At 41.4% G+C, this 15,213-nt stretch overlaps 1 protein-coding gene across 9 annotated transcripts in view; it reads right to left on the bottom strand.

Moving 5' to 3' along the window:
- NEDD4L (NEDD4 like E3 ubiquitin protein ligase) overlaps nt 1-15,213 on the bottom strand; it is a 381,870-nt gene that overhangs the window by 166,855 nt on the left and 199,802 nt on the right. For all 9 annotated transcript variants that reach the window (XM_027768276.1, XM_027768265.1, XM_006139917.3 and 6 more), the window contains 2 exons: nt 3,872-3,953; nt 1,314-1,352 (listed from right to left, as the gene is read on the bottom strand). In XM_027768276.1, coding sequence (XP_027624077.1) covers nt 1,314-1,352; nt 3,872-3,953 — 121 coding nt within the window. The remainder of the gene's footprint in view (nt 1-1,313; nt 1,353-3,871; nt 3,954-15,213) is intronic.

The following is a 15,213-nucleotide window of genomic DNA, read 5'->3' as shown; positions in this document are numbered from 1 at the left end:
ACAAAAACCTCCCAAAAAAAAAAAAAAAAAAAAAATATATATATAAAACCCTATAAGCAATATCAATTGATCAGTTTAGTACAAATTTTGCATGCACTAAAATGTACATAAACATAGCCGAAGTGTTCAACTGAAAAGAAACTCAGTAATTTGGGTTTCACAAGTGGCAAGCTGTATTTGATAGTTAACTGAGGGTACCTATCAGCCTCCATTAGATTTTCAGCCCTTCAGAGAATAATTTAAAATACATCTGGTGGAGGCGTACATAGAGTCTCTCCACATATTCAACTATCAGAGCCATATCTCAGCTCAGAACAGAATAGAAAACAGATGCTGTACGCGGTAATCCAAGTTCGGAGACATAAAATACGATCGTAACTGAAAGGAAGAAAGGAGGACCAATTACAGCGGGCCGAATGGAAATACTGCTCTTGAGGAACCTAAAGACTGAAAATGTAAGACTTCATCTGCAGCATCTATGGAGGTTGCAGACTTAATAGCACAGCTACACAGACAAGGAAAGATTTTTATTTTGAAGAGAAAAAATACAACTTTTCTTTCAGTTAAATAGCTGAGCAGTTTAATATTGCCCAATTTTTGGTAACAAAAAATGACAACCACAAAAGCCCACTAAACAGAAATCTGTTAAATCACAGAATTCAGTTATTTCTAATAGGTTCTTGGGAAAGTCATGACACATTTTTGCATAGAAAAACAGGAAAATACGTTATGACGTCCCCGACAACCTAATACATACAGTTGTTCTAGATACTAAGGATGCAAAGTTAAGAAAATTTTTCCTAATTCAGTGGTAAATTCCAGAAGTAATTTTATACTAGACACATGTACGACAATAAATATCTGAATCATAAAAAAATTTTCCTCCAGAACTGTGACACAACTGGTAAATCTTATGCTTTTTAATCATTATTTTACTCTCTGCCTCTATTATTTTACTCTCTAAAATAGTTCAGATTCATGTCTCATAGAAATAATTAGCTATTGTTTTAAATTATTTTTACATTATATTTTAAAGAAATGTTTGAGTTGGAAAAAAACACTACTACGATATTTGAATAACTACTCTCTTTATACTTCCTCAAGCATCCCCGAGTAAAACCAGTCCAGAATCTGTGAGCACTACTCATAGTTTCGAAAGTTGGAATGTATTAGAAAATTACCTGCCACTTCTCATCTTAAAACGAGTGTCTCATTAAAATTAAACAGCTCTCCCTCAATATAAATCAATTTTGGTAATATGTCCATCTAGATATCAGTAACAATTATCACCCCCCCCCAAATGAAAAACTTACTCTGAAATAAAACTCTTCATTCCATTTTGGGTTCAGCGTCTGGAAGAGAAATTATCTTGTAATATCTTTTACAGTCTTCAAAACATTAGCAGTTACTAATACAATAGTCTTCATATTTGCTTAAACATTTTTCTTGATTAAAAAATAGCTGAGAGGTTTTCAAAATGGCAATGAACAATTATCGATTGTCAGAGCTTATTCTGGAAACCACACTAGACAGGGAGGGAGTATATTTATGAAAGAGATGATTCATAAATTTGAACCCATATGTCGCATGCTATGACCAGGAGGAAAAACATCAGGGACCTATAGAACACCATGCAAATAAAAATACTGCCTTCAAGATATTAGCATTATCATGATTTGCATATCAAGATGGAAATAAACTCTGTTGCCTTCCCTCTACCTGTTACAAATCTTTCTGGAGAGCAATGAAGTAGACAGGAGAAAGTTGAAAGGACTCACTATCCTTATAAAATATTGAAATTTTATATAACTGATAAAAATTATATTAAATCAATAAATTTTATAGAAATTAATATTGATGATCAGATTTCATAACAAGAAAAAACACTGCTAATTATACACCAAAAAGGAATTACTATTTTTCCAAAATAGTGAGGCTAAATAAAACATGTGTGTCTACTTACTCTGCAGGCTACCTCTCCACTTGTCCACCTCTCTGTTTATTTATATATCATAAAAACATGGCAGGGACACTATCGTCCTCAGTGCAGACAAAAGACGGGCTACCAAACATCCTTCAAAACTAAGTGGAAGCACATTCTATGAAGGGATACATGTATGTGTATGTTTATGCATTTGCACATGCATAACTCATAAACAAACGCATTTCTTAAAAAAATGATGTGTAAAAAAAAATCACCTCACCACCAGCTACAGATATTTTTGAACCAAAATGATATTTGCCTTTATCAATCACTTCCTTTACCACGCCAGCTTGGGGAGAAGCAAAAAAAAAAAAAAAATCAACACAGCGCATCATAAAAATACAGACAGGAAAAACAACAACAACAACAAACTACAGACAGGGAACTCTCGCCACACTTGAACTGGCATTTTAAAAAAGATCAGCACTTTCCCCACCCACAACTCCACAGGGAGCCCAATCCCAGATAGGGAGGCATCACAGTCCAGGATATGAGGGATATGAATGGAGCCAGGATGGTAATGAGTGAGGGGGGCAGGTGGGAGAGGAGCCAGGGAGATGGAGAGCAGGCCTGGCCTGCCTGTGGCTGCAGCCATCCTGGAGGGCTGCTTCAGAAGAGAGCATGGGAGATGACAGGCAGAGAAACAAACGGAAACGGGGGAGCAGGAAACGAGTGAGGGAGCAGTCACAGGGCCAGGAGGACAGGAGGAAGACCGCAGTTCTTGCACAGAGGTACTAACCGAGAAGCTGGCTGCCGAGGTAATCAGAGCAGCCCCAGCTACAGAGCTACACTCTCTCTACTCGGGAAAGGGAGGGCGAAGGAGGACCTCCCCTCTGAAGAACAGACATTGCAGTATCCCCAATCACTGGCTTTGCCCCTGGGCTCCTCTTCCTTCAGGCGACAGGAGACCCTGCTGCTTCCCTGCAAGGCGGTGCTCCACTGCAGGGAATGACAGCCAATGCCTAACACAAGGAACAATGGCCTCCATCCTTCGCAGGCATCCTCCCCACTAATCAAAACACCTCCTGGTCACAAAGTGCATTCTCACTGCCAGGGAGCGGACAGGCTGCAGTTTCTGTCCTTACACGAAACGACCCAGCTCCAGATTCAAGGAATGTGCACGTGGCTGGAAAAGTATATTTTTTAAAAATCAATCTGCTCTAGGACATGTTTACTGGACAAAGAGTGAGACTATCTCACCACCTCGCAAAAGGGGTGAGGAGAAAAAGAGCAGTAATCTCTAAGTAATCCCAAAGCGCAGGTGAAAACAAATTTGTGACAGAAAACTCCGCATCGTCGACAAAGTTCCCAACTATAAAGGAAATATTTACATGTATTTTACCTATGTATAAAGAAACAGGTAAATTAAGATATAATTACAGAAACCAATCTAGAATGAAATTATGTGCATAAACGTTAGGAAAAGAAAAGATATACATATACTTGGAGCTTCCTTAGTAAGACATTTTTTTGTTTTGATGTAGCTAAGGAAGTATTTTGTTGTGGTTGGCAGTGGTTGTTTCAAGTTACACCACTCTTTTTGTGTCTGTGAATTCCACAAATCACTCTGTTCATGAAATACATTGTAAATTATGTTAACCTTCTTTATAAAAAAAAAATAACGTGTCAACAAGAACAAATCTTTGTTTTGCTGTATTCTTTCCAAGAAAAAATAGTCACTACTCGTAATAAGACTTCTTTTCAGAATATCTTTTGTCATTTAACTAGAAACCAGAATTGGCATCTTGGGTTAATACTGAAAAGTTTTCTTTGGTGGAGAATTTAGTGATCTAGTACTGGGAGATGCTTAAAATGATAAACTTCTACAAAGCCAAAATGCCTCATTTAACCAGACTAAGTTGCCATTTAAGTAAGATAGATACTTACTTTCTTAATAGTTTTGGTCTGTACCAGGGCGAGCTCTCTATTCTCGTCGGCTACATACAATGACAGTTTCACGTACGGATCGCTGTAAGGAAACAGTTCAGATTTAAAAAGATGACATTTGTCATTTACAAAATATTTTTTTTAAGTAGATGAAACTACATGAAAATGTGAAAATCAGCTAACAGGCTAGCTTATATTAATTCCACAAATGAAACAATAACATTTTTAACCTAAGTCAATATACTCTGAGATAAATTTCACCAACCAGAAATAGAAATCTCTATTTCGAAGCCCCCAATCAAGAGAAATTCACATTCTAACTTTAAAGACGATCTTCTCTCAAATTAATTCACAATAATTAATCTGGCTCAGCCATGACGGGGCAGCTGGTAAGGTGACCGGAGTTATGAGGGAGGCCGGGGTAGGATCCCAGGCCTATATGAACACGCTAATAGGCCCGTGTGTGCCTGTGATTCTGGCTGGCTAGGAGACTGCGGTGAGGATGGACATACAGTGAGACCCGGCTGAAGGTAACTACCGCCCCCCTGAAATAAACTTAAAAAAATTAATCTGCCAAACATTTTTCTAAACACAATCAAATTCTGAAAAGATTATTTAAAAGAAAGATTATTAAAAGGCATACACAGTTTGTGCAGACTAGCAAAATCTAGCTATAACATTTAGTTTATTTACATCTTGTCTTTTTTCCTACTGTGTAGGTGAAATTGTCTTTTCCTTTAGTGGAAGTAAAACAATCGTTTGCTTAAACCAATAGCTACCCTCTAACAGATAAAATAACAGAATCAAACTCACAAAATTAAATACTCAAGTACTGACAGTCAGAGATACTTGCCCATAGTTACAGATTTGAGTGAAGTCTAGATTAAATTTCTGGTTTCCTGACTGTAAGTCCCAGAATTCTTTGCACATATCACATTATCTTCAATCATTATTTCCTTGGGAAACCGAAAACTTTGAGCAAGATATGTGCAGAAAGGATTGTTTAACGTGGACAATTTTACTTTACAAGTTTAAGTCTACTGATACTGGCCAGTCTTGCTAACCCTGGGGAGGCTCAAATTAGTTACACTACCACTCTATAAGCATTTGGGGGGGCTCGGAGGTGTTGCAGCTGTGACACGACTGGACCCACAATGGAACCGTCCTGGGTTCGCATCCCAGAACCTCCCTGAGGAGTTCCTGTAGTTCAGGCTGGCTGAGATTGGGGGCTGACCATGGCATGGGGTCCATGCTGGGGGTGCCTGTCCCTCTTCTCTGTCTTTCTCTAATGGAAGAACAAGATGGATAAACTTAAAAAAAAAAAAAGAATTTAAGGTCAAGGAGAATTTCCTATTTCCCTCTTTAAAAAAATCCTGAAAAATCAAAGTAGTCCGTTCCTAAGTTTTTATTCATCTTATTATTGATAGTCACTGATTTATTTCTGTCTATCCATCATGTTAACTTTATGGTAATATGAGAATTCTCCTTCAGCGACTTTATCACACCTATCAATCTTTTTTTTTCTTTTTTTTTGTTTTGGAGAGATTTTCACTGTAGGGCGCGTGCGCTCGCCAGACAGACAGAGAGAGACATAGAGACAGAAAGCGAGAAATCACCCCCCAGGGGGGATGGTCACGCCGCAATCCCTTCTCCTCCATTCTCCTCTCGGGATCTTGGGCACGCACGCACACGCGCCCGGCGTGAGTTTTAAGCCACCGGGTCCGGGACACGAACCGCGGTCGACTACGTGGGAGTCCAGCGACATAGCCATTACGCTAACTGCTGGTTCCCACACCTATGAATCTTGACTCTGCAACTTCCAGGATGTTTCTGAAGATTTCATAGAGGACTTCGACATGCTGAGACTTTACTTCTGTTTGTCATCCCAAACAATATGCCACAAAATCTCTTAAGAGAAAGGCATAGCATTACAAGTTATGAAACAAGTTTCATAATAACCAGACTATATTTGATATCCAAGAAACAAAAATCGAAAGTCAATACAAAAGGTATTAGTAGCAAGATAATATTCATTACCCATAAAATGCGGCATAATGGAAGATACAACCCATAGTCTTGTAAAAGAAAAAAAGCAATAGGATTTGCTCAGTTACATGTCAGGATGAATACATATTTCTATTTTTAGCATTCTAGTTCTGAAGAAGGTATCTGCCAATTTTGTTTATTGTCCACAAACAATAATCCTTGGTTTGGTTGAAGAACATCTAGCTAGACACATCTGCTTCTCTCTAGTTGAACACCTTCAGCCTCAGAACACGATGAATCAGCAGCCAGAGACTCGTCTGATCTACGGCTCCATGAGCACCTTCCTAGCCGGAGTCATTCTCTAGACCACACTCAGCACCCCAGAAGAAGGAGAAGATGTTTAAAACCCGGAACACTGAGTCCCAAACCCAAATGGCAGGGCAGATGGTCTGCAATGAGACCCTAGAATCTGCATTTCTAACTGGTTCCCAATGATGTGAAAGCTCCTGATCCAGGAACCATACCTGGAGAACCACTGTCCTAGACCACATCTGGAGAAAGTATTTTTGGCTACAGAAACTAAAATTTCTATTTCCAGCCACCAAGTTATCATCTCTGTTTTCTTAAGAACAGGCTCCCACTCCCAGTGGACCATGGCAGTATACGTACGTGTGCACACACACACACACACCCACAGACACACATTTATATCCACACAATAATCCCCCATTATAGAAATGCCATAAGCTCTGCTGTTATCTCTCATTTTTATATCCCTCGGCTACCATGATTGCCGGCTACGACATAACTGCGATAACGAGCTAAGCATCCACTTGAACAGAACATCTGCATTCTTCTACTGGTCACTGATTCACCACTATTGAATCCCTTCAACAGCTCAAGAAAAATGGCATATGAATTGGGGGTTGTGGGTGGGTCTGAATGTGAGATATTGTGTCTTCCTGCTATAACAGGAAGGTGTATCCGAGTGTGTCACCTCTGAATCCTTATCTAGATAGGTACAGGGTTATGATAGACCCCATGAAACAGATCAGGGAACTCCTGGAAGAGAATTCAGCCTGAAGAGAGGACCAAAGGCCAAGGTTGGGAGCTGACTACAAGGCAGCAGGACGTCCACTCAAGGGGAAGGGTGCCCAGCACCCAGATCACTTTCCAGTCGCTCCTCCCTTTCTACTGGTGCTTAACTGCTCCCAGCGCCCAGCTGTTCATGAATGAGAGGCGAACAACCTCCCAACTCAGGACTACTGTAACATTCAGAGAACATCAGGTATGAATACGGGGTCCCATCACAGTGTGAACACACAGCACAGGTGCCCCATCGATGACAGCCATCATCACTGTTATCCTCTCTCCTATCTCTTACCAGACACTTCAGGGGTTCTCTGTGGCTCTTCTGGACTCGCTACTTCCACTATAAATACTGATTTGACGCCAATCTCCTCACAGCACAAACTGGCTGTTGGCCAACAACAGCACACTAAGCTAAGCATTCCATGCTTCCTCATTACTCACACTATGTGGGAGCCCACAGGATCTGGGTGCAGGTGATCGCACTGGTACGGTTATTCACAAGAGAGCTCACCAGAATGTATTCTGAGCACCTATTTGCCGGTGCTGGTGTTCATGACTGCTAGAGGATGGCATTAATAGGCTCTCTGTGAAGTTCAACACTTTGTAGGCACTTGTGGATTACAAGTTCTATTTTGCTAACCTTTGTTTCCTCTGCTTTAGTGAGACTGTTTAGGCATCAAATTCTTCCTTTCAGCCATTCCAAGATGCTAAACCAGCTCTAGGATACAGACAAGCTCCTATATGCCGAGTGTCTACTACATGTCAGGCAAGGAGACAAGCACCAAAAAGAAATGACACTGTCTCTCCCCATGTGAACGGAGCACAGAGAAATAAAGCGGTTAAATGTGACAGAGGGTGCCAGGGACCCAGGAATACAGGTGTCAGCAGCTTCAGTCTCTGACCTTGTGAAAGCCAGAGCCATTTCACTTTGATTTGAAAATTTCAGATTGGCTTCCAAATCCACTTGTCTTGGTTGAGCAGACCATAATCTACACCCTGAAGGATCTTAGATTCCTCCCTGAATATACAAAGTCCAGAGTGAAAGGACTTAGGAGAGCCAAGCTATTCACTTGCAAACAAGATAGTTCTCACACACACAAGATTACATTTGAGGGAAAACACAGAAGGGTGACATTACCTTATCTTAGAGTTAAGACACACCAGAAACACTGCATGAATCAACAGCTAGTAGATAGGTTTTCTTTCTATCAATAGAGCGAAACCATAAGGAGTCTAATGGATGCCAAGATGCACAAATTCACAAGAATCTGCTCTCTCATAAGAAGTCACCAAGGGAATGAGCAGTTAGTGTAATGGCTATGTTGCTGGACTCCCACGTAGTCGACCGCGGTTCGCGTCCCGGACCCCGTGGCTTAAAACTCACGCCGGGTGTGTGCCCAAGATCCCCAGAGGAGAATGGAGGAGAAGGGATTGCGGCGTGACCATCCCCCCTGGGGGGTGATTTCTCGCTTTCTGTCTCTCTGTCTGTTTCTGTCTGTCTGGCGAGCGCACGCGCACTATAGCAAAAATCTCTCCAAAAAAAAATAAGTCCCCAAGAAATCTTGGTCAAAAATCCATTCTGATTTTGCAAAACTTGGGGGGAGAAAAAGAGGTTTTTAGTTATCCCTTTCATTTTCAACATGGAGCCCAGGACTGTGAATTCTGTTTCCTCTCACTGGGCCTCTGTTCCAGCTATTTCTAATAGAGATTGCAGGTCTGCCTTAAACTCAACTGGATTTAAGAAATTTATAGCTAGGGCTGACCCCATGGCATAGTGGTTAAGGGTGCTGGATCCCACATACCCAGCCCCAGCAGCTTAAAAACATGCTGTGGGGACCAGCAGATGGTATAATGGTTACATTGTTGAATTCCCACAGGGCCAAAGGCCGTTCAAATCCCGGGACTTGAGGCTTGAAACTCATGAAGGCATGCATGCCCAAAACCCTGAAAGGAGTATGGAGGAGAAGGGATTACAACATAGCCATTCCTCCAGGGAGGCTTGCCAGTGAGACAGACAGACAGAAAGCAAAAAATAACGCCCCAGGGGGATGGCCACACTGCAACCTCTTCTCCTCCAATCAATCTCCTCTCAGGGTTTTGAGCACACACACGCATGTGCTGGTGTGTTTTAAGCTGCCGGGTCTGGGACTCAGACCATGGTGGACTATGTGGGAGTTCAGCATCATAACCATTACACCATCTCGGGGTCCCAAAATAAACCTCTGTTTTTTCTTTCACATGACATTGCCTTGTCTACTTGCTATACGGGTGTCACTCCAAGACTGACGTATGAGAACAATGACAAAGTTCTTCATTCTTTAAACCATGCCTCCTGAAGAAGCATCACAATCATAAACTAAAGGAGGCAGTGATTGTTCCCTGTAAATGGACCACACCTTTGTTCCCCATTAGTAAGGGCAGAGACTGAATGGCCATGACACAGTCCGCAGCGCCATAAATCAGACTTCTCTGGACTGCCTGACACAGAGTCAGCTGACCCGGAGAAAGTTTCACCGCAAAACCCGTTTTGTTAAATGACAACTTGGTGGTTTCCTCATCCTTTTTTCACTTTTGCAATTAACATCAGTTTTACATACATTACTTATACCCCCAATAAAAAAGTAACACAAATGATAAAAAAAACTCTAGAAAAGTATGAGAAAAGTACAACACACAAATAATGCAATCATATCAAAACCAAGGTTACCTAACACTGTCAAAGAATGAAAAAAGTTAACATTTTCTAAAGAGAGGCAGATATTTTAATACTTCGCTATGAGAAAGACAAATTATTTCCAGCTGTTTTGGAGAGCAATATGGAAGAAGTATCAAGAGCATTCAAAGAGTTGATGCCCTTTGATTCATCGAATCTATTTCTAAGGATTCATCCCAACACAGAATCAGAGATGCAAATAAATATTTATCTGCAAAAGATACTCATTACAGGATCATATATAATAAGAAAAAATTAGAAGCAAACTGCCAGCCTCATAGGAAAGTGATTACATAAATTATGGCACGAATACATGCTAGAATACTACAAAAGTCCCATTAAAATCATGTTTTCAAAGACATTTTTAAATGAGAGAAAATAATTATGGAATAACATCAAGGAAAAAGCAAAATCTAAAATATGTGACTAATTCAAAATACATGCATGAAAATAACTGAGAAAAACATAGCTAACAGTTGTTATTATTTCTAGATAAGTTTATGAATTATGTTTATTTTCTTCATTCTGTTTTTTTCCCTAAATTTTCTACTGTGAGCAAGTACCACTTTCATGAGCACAAAAAAGTTATGAAAATACCAATAATATTACACATATTCTTCAACTACAATATAATGTTCAATGAGGCACTGAACCCTGTCATTTCATGGCCAACCTATACCTCAATAAGAAACCCCAAAAGGCTTCAAATAGTCTTTTTTTCCCCAAAAATTGCCTTAAGTAGATAACTGCTGAAGATTTTTGAACGAATAAGGCATGTACATTCCAGACCTCAAGATTTACTGACAGGCATGAAGTCTGCTTTGAAATATATCCCTTGTTAACCCATACTGGCACTGAACCACTTACTATTAAATATGTACAACTTTTCAACAAACACAATAGACCAATGAGGCAGAATATGGTCACATGCATTCTTAGGGTGGTCTTAAGCAGGAACAAGGGACATTGAAAGTGTACGGCTTAGGCATATTCTGTGAAAGTGTTGTAGAAATAAACTTTTTGGATACTTCAACAATGATGATTTTTTGATTGAAGCTACAAGTGGTTTGCTTGTGCCCTAGCCAGGTCTTGAAACAGCAGTGGCCAGGACTGACTCCCTCTCTGTACCCCTTTGGCCATCTACGATAGTTCCAACTTGGGGTACAAAGAATCCTGAGAGCCAGGGGCAGGTATAAGCACTGTTTGTCTCCACACAGCTCTGACCACATCTATGTAGACTTGTAGGTGGCTCACAAAAATGAAAATATTTAAGCTAAAGAGTTTATTTAAAAACAACAACAAAAAAATATGTTTGGGGCCAGAAGGTAGCACAGGATTTGAGGCAGCTGGATCCCACATGCCTGAATGCAGGGTTGGAGTTCCAGATCTGATGGCTTGAAAAGCAAGGGTGCATGTGCATGCATGCCCCAAATCCCCAGAGGAGAATAGAGAGAAGGAACTGCAGTGTGGCCATTCTCCCTGGGGGTGTGTGGGGGGTTCTCTCTCTCTCTGGTTAGTACATGCACTACTTTTGTAGCAAAACCAAAAAAACACAAAAGTTTGAAACCAATGTTTCCTTACCTTCTGGTAGTGTAAATACTGAATCATGGAAGTCACTGTAAAACCCATACCCACCAAAGACAAAGACAGGCTAGGGTCTCCTTTGTCACCAGCATGCTCTATTACACATTTTTCCCTTACATGTGCAACCACCAGAAGCAAAGAAACATCTTTCTTTATGCTGCTAGTACTTTAAAAGAGCCAAAAGAGCTACTCATAAGGCCTCAAGGAAAAGGGAAAACAAAAACAGCTCCCAGACTAGATGGTGGTACGGGCTTGGAATAATGTTCTGAGATGCTAAATACAAATGGGAGGGTGCTGGGTTCGAGTCCTAAGGCCTCTCTGTGAATGGGGCTGGCTATGGCTAGGACCGAATTAAGGGATGGGGGGGACGCAGCTGGGCAAGTAAACCTCCCTCGCTCTCACTCTCAAGCAACAAAAATCTTTAAAATTTTTTTAAAAAGACTTTCTTGGAAACTATTTTACAGTTGATTCAATTCTTCAAACAGTTGAGAGTCTACCATGCTCAAAAGACTATGGCGGAGGGAACCAGCAGTTAGCGTAATGGCTATGTCGCTGAACTCCTATGTAGTCGACCGCGGTTCGCGTCCCGGACCTGGGGGCTTACAACTCACACCGGGCGCGTGTGCGCGTGTGCCCAAGATCCCAAGAGGCGAATGGAGGAGAAGGGATTGCGGCATGACCATCCCCTCTGGGGGGTGATTTCTCACTTTCTGTCTCTATGTCTCTCTCTGTCTGGCGAGCGCACGCGCTCTATAGCGAAAACCTCTCAAAAAGAAAAAAAAAAAAAAAAAGACTATGGCGGATACCAAGGGAGAAGAAGGCGGAGAAAGGTTAATAGGCACAGACCCGGCCCTCAAAGAGGAGACTCCTTCTCCTGAGAGAACAAGGTCAGACAAGAGTGAATGTTGATAACGCAGATTTTGATGTTATGCAAATTAGCTTTCTATGTATATACATATACACATATATGACTCAAAAAAGTTTATAAAGTATTATTCTAACATAATCTGAAATTCAGGAAAAACTTTATGAACAGTGGCAATAACATCCAGAACCATAAAACTATGTTTTCAAATCCACACACATACATACAAAAAAGTCCTACTATTGTTATTTCAGAGAGCTTGGGTTTTGTTCATGAATTACCTGTGTGTATTTCATTTATTTCTTAAAATGTCCCAGAATAATGGCAAATGGATAATAAATCTATATGGGAAATATAGACTCAGCATAATAAATGACTAAAATGTACCATACCATTAAATATGATTTCATTATTAGCTTTCGCCAGTCTTAAATATTTAAGATACCCTCTTTATTTAACTAAAATGATGAACACAACTCAAAAACTGTAAGTTTTCCCACAAAGGCCAGTTTTTCTCTCTAGTATCCTTACACTCACTTATCAAATGCTTCCTAAATTAATCCCTACCTACACAAGTGTTACCAGCTGGTAAATGTTCGTGTAAATTGTTTCATGCAAATTCACGTAAATTGTTTCACTCCAGGAAGTAAATGGACAAGGGTTCCAAGAGGTGGTAGAGGTAGAAACCCTGTGGAAGGGTGAAAGCGTTAACTGCGGTCTGTCAACGGCTGTGAGATGGTGCGCTCACAGCTCTCCCATTTAACTGTCAGGTAAGAGAGTCGGAGAGTCTCACAATATTTTCTTTCAGCCCCCTGACAATGTGTTGGAATCTACAATTTCTAAAAATCTTGGGTCTTACATTCTAAATCACCCCTAAAAGGTCCTTAAAAACTAGGCCAAGGGCCAGCATATGACACACAGGTTAAGGCGCTGGATCCCATGTGGCCGACTGCGTGGTTTGAGTGCTGGACTCACCAGCTTGGAAATCATGCCAGCACATGTGCATGTGTGCCCCAAATCCCAAGAGGAGAGGGGAGAAGGGATTGTAGCATGGCCATTTCTTCCCCTGGGAGGGGTGTGGATTTCTCACTCTCCCTCCCCCCTTTCTCTGTCTCTCTCTCTCTGGAGAGTGCACATACCCAACACACACACACACACACACACACACACACACACACAGAGAAAGCTTGATTTTGATTCTACTCTTTGAGCAGTATTTTAGACCCCAGCAAAACTTGAAGGGAAATTCGCTAAGTCTATCAACTCTCAAGGCCAGAGAGGACAAGCAACACTGGGTACATGCAAAATTACCCACAAGAAGTGTAGTGCCACAGAGAATATGAATCCCAAAATGGCAAAGCTGGTAAGACTGATCTCACAAAGACTAATATGCCCCAGCAGTTCCCTGCTCCCCTCCTGTCTCTAAACAGTCTACTTCTTTTTTCAGTAGCTACCGGGGTCTTCTTCGTGGTCCCAGTTGGCTGTACAGTGATGGCGCTTATTCATGAAGAAGGCTGAGAAAAGTTTAAGATACACATGGAAGGCCTCTCTGTCACCATACGCATCAAAAGAGTTAAAGGCAAGTGTCTTGGTCCTAGCATGTGCCAATGCCACAAAGGCTAGGTTGACTACAGAAGGCTCTGAGACCAGGATGTCCTAAGGTGGAGCTGCTCAAACAAGGTAGGCCTCACCGGACTCCAATCCAGTTCTGGGGTAGAGTCTCATAATTTGCATTTCTAACAGTTGGATTTCCTGGCACCCAACTTTGAGAACCACCATGTGTCCATCTTTTCCTTGTTCTTTCTCCAGGATTCAGCTTAACACATTCAGTCAACTCAGTTCTAAATTCAGTTCTAAAGGAAATAAGGCAAAGAGGAAAAGTCCAAGATAGGATCCTGCCAGTCAATCTGTTCTTCCGTGAGTCTGGTGGGAAATCGAGTTACCAGACCTGTTCACTCACCTTCCTCAGGGTTAGACAGAGAAAAGGCGAAGCTAGAACATCATTAAACAAAAATTCAAAGCTACATTCTTAATTGTTTAACTAAAAAATATATACATGTAATATATATTATATATGTATATACTATGTAGTCAATGAATTATATATGTGCGTATACATATATGTATATATTATATATGTAATATGTATTATATGTATACTATGTACAATGTATTTGATGAATTGGCTCCCTCCACCCCCAATTTATAAATTAAATAGCCTAAAAATACACCTGCGTAGCCACAGACTTGCAGTAAGTCAAGCCTGGGAACAGGCTTCCAAACTAATATTCTCTCATGCGGAAAGTCAACCCCCTGGCTGATTGCGCCAGGTCCTTATGATCTCATAGGACTATGGCTGGGCAAGTCGAAGGACTTTGGATTTGATGCCGAAGTGCAGTCAACACTGCGCTGTGTCAAGAAAAGAGGGCAAGTTCTAAAATAAAGCACAGCCCAGGGAATTCAGCCTTGATTAACTCAACAGGGAGGGAGAGATACTTACTTTTAATTAACTCTGGAATAGTCACAGTTCCCTGAGCACAGGCTACACTTTACCTCTGTCTGGTATCACTGTGTGCTCCCAAATGCTGACTCTCACGATGGGCAAGCAGAAGTGTCCCTTCCATTAGGGGACAAACACCGCGAGCACTGGAAGTGCTTGGTGTTCGGGAACAAAGACTGAGCAGAGGGAGACGCCCTTCAGTTCTTAGTGAATAGCAAACCCTGTTTCCAGTACTACCCAGGTGGTGTCCTTGGGCCAGTGTGCTGGGCAGACAGGGAATGCTGGAGTTGACTGGTATGCAGGTATGAACACAGGTAAAGCTCTCCCGTGCACGTAAACACCTACCTCTCTAACCTTGAGTGTTTACTACGCGTCCTAAGCACCTTCTGCACAGTCCTTCAACATACCTAGGAACATTCTAGACTTCTTAGAGCAGGGGGTGACACTGGTGGCACAGGTACTCTGAGTTCTCACTGCAAGAATCTGCCTTTCTCCTCCCAGGCAGGACCTCTGATGGGAAGGCCTTCCGCCTTTACATGGAGCTAACAGATGTGAAGCTTCTAGCCCCAGTGAAGTGGCTGCTATTTCCACTGCTGCACGGG

Source organism: Tupaia chinensis, unplaced genomic scaffold (assembly GCF_000334495.1).
Source record: "Tupaia chinensis unplaced genomic scaffold, TupChi_1.0 Scaffold000012_1, whole genome shotgun sequence".
In the NCBI taxonomy this organism is placed as follows: Eukaryota; Metazoa; Chordata; class Mammalia; order Scandentia; family Tupaiidae; genus Tupaia; species Tupaia belangeri.
Note: the sequence above shows the minus strand (reverse complement) of the source record. Positions and strands in the feature narration are given on the sequence as shown.